At 46.2% G+C, this 8,734-nt stretch overlaps 1 protein-coding gene across 1 annotated transcript; it reads left to right on the forward strand.

The window, feature by feature from the left end:
* The first annotated feature begins 1,751 nt into the window (after nt 1-1,751).
* On the forward strand, nt 1,752-5,182 carry RPL14 (ribosomal protein L14). Its single transcript, XM_076331103.1, has 6 exons — nt 1,752-1,817; nt 2,335-2,436; nt 3,083-3,177; nt 3,908-4,007; nt 4,393-4,446; nt 5,010-5,182. Exons 1-6 carry the CDS (start codon nt 1,815-1,817, stop codon nt 5,157-5,159), a joined length of 504 nt encoding a protein of 167 aa, XP_076187218.1. The 5' UTR covers nt 1,752-1,814; the 3' UTR covers nt 5,160-5,182.
* The last annotated feature ends 3,552 nt before the right edge of the window (nt 5,183-8,734 follow it).

Here is an 8,734-nt window from a genome sequence, read left to right on the forward strand (position 1 = left end):
ACTTGCTCTCTTTTATTATAAAAGCAAAGCTGTACAAATGATAAACACGCCGCTTCAGACAGCTAAATTGGGATGTTTCATTCCGCTGTTGACAGAAGATCCAGAAGAACGAAGGTCAGACCTATGTTCCAGCAGTGCTCTGCAGTACGTTTTGCTTACACTTCGCTACTCTCAAAGCTCCTCTTCTCATAGCAAATGTTTTGGCTGACATTTACGTGAGTGAAAATCCTGCAAAATGCGACCCGCATGCATGTCCGTATCTCGATGCGTGTACGTCAAAGCCAGCCCAGTGAGCTGACACTCGCCCACGGAGCTTTTCTGCCATGCCCTGGTGGTCCGCAGGGCCCCTAACCGCCTGCCCTCCCTCGGCCGCAGCGCTGCTTGGCAGAGCGGCAAGAGCAGTGAGGGCTGCGGGGAGCTCCGGGTGAGAGGCCAGGCTGGGCTCCTGCAGCGCCGGGAGGATGCTCGTTGGCCGGTTGTCCCGTGGAACGTCTCTCCACCTGGCACACCGTCTCTGCAGCCCTGCGCGAGGTTGGCAAGGTCCATCCTGTACGGACTGCAGAGAGCTCGCGCTGTGTCTTTGCTCTCTAGGAAATGCCGTTCACATGGCAAGAGGCACCAAGCAATAAAAGAAGAGCTGTCCTGCACTCGTCTCCAGAGCTCAGAGGTAACACGGTCCAAGAACAGAACGAACACATTCTTCCGGCAGCGCGCGTGCGCATCTGTGACGCCAGCACAACCCCTTCTGCCACAGGCGGCAGGAAGTGACTCGCCATTACAGCACAGGCCGGACACTCGACTTCTGCACCAAGGGTGCTGCCTGTCCCTCTGTACCGCGGTGCACGTCAGGCGGAGCCCATTAAATGTTCCTTTTGTTTTCAAACCACGAGCCTTTCGCCATCAGGTACCATCACCTCCCACGCTGAATCATAATGCTGGTTTTACCCTCTCTCTGTTCTGAATGTGTGCTCCTGTCTCCTTCCCAAGCCCATGTTGCATTTGTTCTGTTGTTCCCAGAGTATCCTTGTATCCTTGCTTGTTGCTGAGCTCCTCTTTCAAATTAGGGGCCAGTTCTGCGCTGTGATACGAAAAACCATGCCCAATCTTGGTGCATTTTTTACTCATCCCCTCTATTCAGTGTCCTGCCTTTCGAAGAGAAGGATGGTTTTAACAAATTGTCTCAGAGCGCGCTGGTTGTGCTCTGCCGGCTTTCTCCCGAGCTCAGACACACGCAGCTCACCAGCTCCGCCACAGCACAGACGCGGCCTCTGGACTTGCTGTCCTCTCCACTATTCCTCTGCCACCGGGGCTGGAACCAAAACCGCCCGCTTGCCCGCAGCCAGCCGCCGGGTCGGAGCACCGCGGCTGTCCTTACCCCGCCCCCCCCCCCCCCCCCGAGCTCGGGAGGAACCGGGGGCGGAATTCGAGAGAGCGGGACCGGCTTTGGGCAGCGCCTGCTCCCCCTCACCCCCCACGCGAGCCCCGCACCCACAGCGGGGCCTCGCGCCCGCCCGGCACCACGCATGCGCGCGGCGGAGGGCGCCGCGACCACGCGTCCCTCCGGCCGGGCCTCGCCCCCCCCCCCCAATACGCATGCGCGTAGGGAAGCGCGCCCGCCGCCTCCATGCCTCTCCCATGGAGCGCATGCGTACTGGCACGCCGCCGGTTCCCGCACGGGGAAGGCGCCCTGCGCACGCGCACTCCGCCTAGGCGGCACGCGGGCCCCGGCCTCCGCCCATGCGCAGTCGCGGCCCAGAGGCGGTTTCCGGCCGCCGCGGGGGCCGCCCCTCCCTTTCTGCTCGCGGGCGGCCATCATGGTACGTGCGGGCGGCCGGGGCTTCCGCGGCCTGGCGCCCCGGGGGTCTCCCCGCGTCCTGCCTCCTTGCCTGTGCCGCCCCGCGTGTGTCTCCCTGCGCCTGGCCGGGCGGCGGGGGGGAGCCGGGCGGCGGGGGGGAGGCCGCGGCCGCCTCACCCCTGGTGGGCTGGGAGCGGGCCCCGTGCGCGGCCGTTGGGGCAGGGGGTCGGGCAGGGCCGTGTTCGGGGGACAGCGCCTGGCGCGGTCGGAGCCGGCGTGTCCGCCCCTGGCTCTTCGCGGCCCGCGGGGCTCACTGCTGCTCCCCGGTGCCTCTTCCTCCGCCTGCCTGCGGCCTCCACGCGGGGCCAGGGCCGGCAAAAAGTAGTTGAGGGCGTTACCGTGGGCCCTTGGCTCAAGCGAAGGGGTTTTGTGCAGTTCGAAAGCTTGGGAAGCTGTTTTGAAGGCCGTGAGAGCCTTGGATCGAGCAGTGGCCTTAGGTTTATTCTCGCCTAACTCCTGTCAATTCTTACTGCTCCCAGGTGTTCAAACGCTTCGTCGAGATTGGCAGAGTTGCCTTCATTTCCTTTGGGCCGCATGCTGGCAAGCTGGTGGCCATTGTGGATGTTATTGACCAAAACAGGGTAAGCTATGAGTGCTGTACCTTTATTTTTTCCTTTCTGCCTTAACAGAAGTTTGTACGCTAAGACAGAATGTGTCGATTTTAAAGGAAATTTTCTGTGAATAGATTTTTCAAAGAAATAAGCAATTGACAAAAAGATGGGATGTAACAGCTGTTGTTGTGTTTGAAACTTTCAGTAGCAAGCTTTTTTCACTGGCAAGTGATAGATTCCCCTCTCTGTTATGTCTCCTAGGAGTAGAAGTGGACAAGTGATAATCAGTTGGAGTCTAAAACTTAGGAATGAAATGGCATTAATGTATGTTCAAAGCAAAAGTTTGGGCTAGGGGACTCTTTTCGCTTAATGTTCCTGAAAAAGCTGGGAAAAAAAAAAAAAAGATGAAGTATGTCATCTTAGTTCTGTGTGCTTCTTTTAAAGCTCAGTTTGGTTTTTTTTCCAAAGACAAAGATGGGCCTTTAAAATTCTTTTTGTAAAGCTTGGGTTGTATATGCAAGACTTAACAATCTTGGGTTTTGTCTGCGTAACATTTATTTCAATTTTGGACCATTGTTGTCGAGATACTGTTCATACGTTATTAGGAAGCTGCTGTCTAAATCAAGTATGATGGGAAAGCTGCTACAAAACCCCCATGTTTGTTTTCCTTTTTCAGGCACTAGTTGATGGCCCCTGCAGTGGTGTCAGAAGGCAGGCTATGCCCTTCAAGTGCATGCAGCTGACTGACTTTGTTCTCAAGTTCCCACACAGGTGAGTTGTTGGCATTTTTTTGACCCGTGTAAAAAAAAAAACATGCTGTCACTTGATGACTGAATTCTGTGATCTGATGCTTGCTAAATACAGAAAGTTCATACAAGTAAATGGATTAACACGTCTGCACAGTAAAAATTTGGCAGACCGTGTTATCATAGTTGAATACATAGTTAATAGGTAGTTAAGTTTTCATTACCAATATTGGCTGATAACCGCTGTTCAGGAGCAAAGGAAATGGCACACTGGCATAGGCAACTTGCAGATAGTTGTGGGGTGGATGGTGTGGGGGGAAGCAGTTGCAGTAAATACTGTGCAGCTTTGCTTTTGCTACTGCTTAGGTCACCGTCAGACATTAAATACGTTCCCTGCCTACAGAACTACACTGGAATTGCAGGAGGCTGAACTCATTCTGTTCTCTTTAGCTTAGTTACTATATGAGTTTCTGTAATTTAGAAACAAAAATTACTGCCTTTCTGATTCTAAAACAGTGCTAGGAATAGTGTGTGAGTATGCCTCTTGGAGTTGCTCATCTGTCAGTCCTAGCAAAGCATTTACACATCGAAATGTTAATTAGGCCACGGAGATGTATGTGGCATTGACTTAAAGTAAGTGTCTGAAGTAATGTAGAAGGGTGGTCTTCCCTTGTATGAAACTTGATGGGCCAGCATCAGAGAGAACCTTTTTTTATAAAGTCACTGAATATAATTTTGTGACTGTTGTAATGCAGTGCTCGTCAGAAGTGCGTGCGACTTGCCTGGGAGAAGGAAAATATAAATGAAAAATGGGCAGCGACAAGATGGGCAAAGAAGATTGAAGCCCGAGAAAAGGTACAGATTTTCACTGAATGAGTAATACATGTTGTACTGCTTCTGCTTATTAAATGTAGACACAGTGTAGTAAACTATGTGTTTTCAATTGCAGGCGAAGATTAAAGTTAGACAAGGCATAGATTTTTAAAAGTTGCTACCTATCAGCTTCACCTTCTTGTATTTTAACAGTAAATGTGGTTTTGTTCAGTCATTTCTATAACCACCTTTTTTCTTGCACCATCACTTCCCAGCAAAGTCCTTAAGTAGTGAACTAGTTCCAGATGTGCAACTAAACCTAATTTGGAGATGATCAGAGTTACCTGTGGAATGTTTTGAAAGACTGAGTTTTACTATACTTGTGTATGTATATATCAGAGCTTCATGACTGATTCTTTTCAAACAGAAAGCCAAAATGACTGACTTTGATCGCTACAAGGTTATGAAAGCAAAGAAAATGGTGAGTGTTTGAGTGTCGCTTCTTTATGGGGTTAATGCTTGTAGCTTTCACTTCAGAGTCACATACAGATGTTAGTAGCCTTACTCTTATAGCTGGCTTGGGTTACGGAGTGACACAAAGTATGCGAATGCCTTGAATTTTTCATGCTGCTTTGGCCACCACTTCAGTAGTTGATCAGACTTGAACCCACGTGATCTGTGTGTCAGTCCTCCAAGTTATAGCTGAGAAAGGAATTACCTGCTGATGAAATCGGATATTCTTGGTGGGTTACTGTTAGTATTTCAGTCTATAATGAAAGTCATTACACGTGAAATATTGGGGTGCCCAAGTTACCAGCCAGAATGATGTCCACTTGGTAGATCAGAACAGTTTTAGGTGGAATTTGACATTTTAAGTGTAATACATGGTAAATCTTTTGTCTATATAATAGAAATATAATTGGTTAGCAAAGGGTAATTACCAAAAGGGCAGAATCTGAAAGCTTAGAATTTAAATTAAGGCATAATATTGGAGCCGTTGCTATTTTCATTCTGATGAATAGTAAACATTTTCCTTTTTTACAGAGAAACAGGATCATCAAGCATGAAATGAAGAAGCTCCAGAAGATGTCTTCTAAAAAAGGCAAGAAGCCAGAGAAGTCAGAGAAGCCAGAGAAGTCAGAGAAGGCGCAGAAGTCAGAGAAGGTGCAGAAGGCACCGAAGGCGCAGAAATAAAATGAGCTTCTCGTTATGTATGACTTTGTGTCCTTGTTCTGATTCTTTAAAATTAACAAATGGTTAAACATCTGATTTAAGTTGTAATCATAAGTTCACTTTTGCTTGTGACCAAGAATTGTTGTCTGTCTCATTTATTAATGTCCAAGTGTTGGGTTCTAGTGTTTCCCAGGCACATGCAGAAATGTTTTTGTCATGTTCTGTGAAGTTGACCATACAGACTGTGCTCGGTACTCCGTACCCAATGCCAGCTGAAATATTTGCATACCCAGTTATTTGAAGTAGGTTGGATCCTGACGTTTTAAAGCAGTCTGCTCTTGAGATGGTTGAGAATGAACAGAATCACTTATGCGGTCTTGAGTGTGGAGGATGAGAAAATCAGTTACACCGATTTTTCTGTATAAATTAAGGCATAAACTGAAGTGTATGTTCTGGTTAGAATATAAGTATGTCAGTGTGTGAAAGACTGACAAATTGCTGTTCAAATGCTTTAAATTACTCCATATTTTCTAAAAAACATCCACCATTCTTTAAGTAGTGACCTGGAACACTTGCATACTTCAGTTGTCTAACACCACAGTTGTCCTGTGAGCGCAGTTACAACATGTAGTGCCATATTAACAAGATGGAAATTGATGACTTGTGTTTAAGCATGCTTGCTTTTCAGAATGTTTAAAGTTAAGAGTTTGTCAAGACCTGAGCCTAATTACTATGCAGCATATAATTCCCACTTTTTAATCAAAACCATCAAGTAAAAGGGGGCATGACCTAAAAATTACTCAATCCATCTGAAACACCGAAGTGCTCGGTTTAGTCTTTGCACTGCAAAATAATGTTTACATATTTCAATGTCAGCATCCATCTTTTCCTGTGTTTTCTCCTGTGTAGTTTGTTGGCAGGGGATACGTTGCCTTCATGTTGAATGAAGACGTTGTGGAAGTCCAAGATCTCTGGTAATTGAAAAGCAAATTATTTTTACAGTCAAATATAAAACAGAGGAGGGAGAATATATATTTTAAAAAATGAAGGTTGTAAGACCTTTAAATATATACTCAAATATGTATTGTCAAATATGCTGATAAGCATGTGCTTTTACAAATGTATGCTTTTAAGTAGTTCCATGGCTAGTGTTGCTTGTTTCAGCCAGAATTGGGCATTTGCATGCTCAAAGACTTAAAACTATACAATGTTGTCTTGAGCTATTTATATGCCTTTGGAAATTGAGTTCAAGCACATGGTTGATACGAAGGGATATACAGCTAAGGAAAAAAAAAATCAGAAATTATGCAAATTGGGATTAAACCCCATGTTCAAGCATCTGGAGATCTTGATTTTAAATTGGATTTTAAAGTGATTAAATCGACCTTCTCTGAAACTCTTGAAAGTAACTTGAAAGGTGTATCAACCTGGAGGCCTTTTAAGGTGAAAGAGTTGTTCCTTAGTGTTGTTTTGGGTTTTTTATGTACTACTGTTAAGTTCAGTTATAGAAGACTGGGGAAAAATTGGTAGAAGTGCCTGGAGAGAAAATAGATGTGCCTTCAATCATAATGAGCTCACAAATGTTTTTTTCTACATTATTTGCTCATTTTTAAAGGTACTTGCTTCCAAAGAATAACTTTGGCTGTGACTGCAGCAATTTATCCAGTGTTTTCATTCCCACCAGCACCACTCGGCAGCTACTGAGGGATCTGAAATATTTCCGTGATACGAAGTGTGCTGTAACCTGTCAAGCTGCCGAGCAGCTGTCATTTTCCTGAACAGGAACCTTAGAAGGGTGCAAAACATGCCTAGAGGGGGGGCAGCCCACCAGTTCGGAGTAAAGGGGAGAAGAAAAAAACTAACAGAGTATACCGGTCTTTGGTACCTGCGCTGTGTTTTTCTGACAGCATGTTCCACGTGAGCAGCATCTGGTGCTCCTTTTAGCAACTCGTGAAACCTCTCTGAAACCTTCTGCAGCTCTGTATCGTTGGTAGTCCACCTTCCTTTCAGTCCGCGAGTGCTGTGCCATCTCTCCTGGTTCGTCCTTTTCTTAAAGCCACGGGGAACACAGCACACGACAGAAGCAGAGTTTTGTTCCTGAAGGTTGCCACACGATGGCAACGCTAGCTCTTTGCAAGGTTGTTCCTAAGGCTTACCCAAACCGGGCGACCACGCTGCCTTTCCGTGCAAGGAACAGTGCCAAACAAAGGGGGTGGCACAAACATTTGAGAGCAATGGACATGCTTGTTTAATTCTTTATTTTGCCTTTATGGTTGACTAAGATGTACTTTGCTGGACTAAGGATATACTTCTTTAATTCAGTTTGTGGAGCGGAGTGTAAAGAAATAGGATCTGCTGTTTAGAAAAAGTTTAAAGTGAAGTCCCGGTGCTTATTTTCTCAGCTTATTTCACGCAGAACACATAGGGGGCTTGCTGGGGGCAGAGGGGGGAATGTACCCTATCCCAGTTTACTCCTGAGGTCGGCAGGTAATTGTCGTACTTCCTAAACCGATACCAATAGTTGGCAAACCCAGTCCTAACCTCTGTGCTGCAAAGTCTGGGAGACATGAGCAATTCTAGGAGTAGGATTGGAGCCCTTAGCATAATCTTAGTAGTTAAAAGGTGTAAAATCTGCTGTTACCATGAACCAGCTACAGTTCTGGGCCGAGTGATTTGCTGGTGATGCATACTTCTTTTTCTTCTTCTTCTTCAAAAAAGGCTGTATTTAAGTGCTTTTGGTTCTTGTCTAAGCATGTCTGTTGCTGTGTTTGGCATCTGAATGTGTTTCAATTTTTTTTTTTGAGATGTAATTGACCTGAAAGAGGAATCTCTGGATTTACTGGTCTTCCTGGTTTTCAAATACTAGTATTCAGACTGTCCTTCAGTCGAGGCTTGCTTGCTCACCCTGACATTTTCAAATCATTTGGTCTTGTAGTTACCTCTATGTTAATAGTAGATAATACTGTTTGTTCTGAACTACTTCTGCGCCACTGATGCTGGCCATGGACTTGTGGCAAATCTGCTCTGGTTTACAGCTGGATTCCCTCTATTTATTTTGTCTTACTTGACTTGTAGTGCCTTATAAATGTTTCCAGCCCTGCATGTTCCTCTCCTTTCCCCCTGCCCACGTTGATAAGGTGTCTCTGAAAAATCCATGTGCCTGCCTTTCATTGAGATGGAAAGGTGCTAATTTCTATTGGTATATGAGCAAGTACAGCTTACCAGCAAGAAGTGGTAAGTGGAGCAAATTATGGGGGTGGCTGTGTGGTTTGGGCTCTACTCATGTCAGGTCTTCCGCTTTTGGTTCTTCCTTTGTATAATTTCTGTTTTTTTAAATTTGAAAACAGTTTTTAATGTTGTTTTGAGCTTGAAGTTGCATATACTGTTGTTGCACTCGTACTTTTGAGTTTATACTGGGATTTCCTTCTCTGAAGCAGAAAAGATCTGCATTTACCTGTTTAAGCACTGCGTCCCTACTTGTGCTGAAGTACTGCAGTCCCTGTCCCTGCCCTGACACGGGCAGTGGCCCTGTGAATACTGGTGATGTACCCACACCCTCTCTTTTTCCCTGAACTCGTAACAGGCTCCATTCTTGG

The sequence above is a fragment of the Aptenodytes patagonicus genome, chromosome 2 (assembly GCF_965638725.1).
Source record: "Aptenodytes patagonicus chromosome 2, bAptPat1.pri.cur, whole genome shotgun sequence".
NCBI lineage: Eukaryota > Metazoa > Chordata > Aves > Sphenisciformes > Spheniscidae > Aptenodytes > Aptenodytes patagonicus.

Bases quoted from the DNA above. Each gene is read 5' to 3' on its own strand.
- RPL14 (XM_076331103.1), top strand. The intron at 2,437-3,082 runs GTAAGCTATGAG...TTCCTTTTTCAG, and splicing joins ATGTTATTGACCAAAACAGG to GCACTAGTTGATGGCCCCTG. The intron at 4,008-4,392 runs GTACAGATTTTC...CTTTTCAAACAG, and splicing joins AGATTGAAGCCCGAGAAAAG to AAAGCCAAAATGACTGACTT.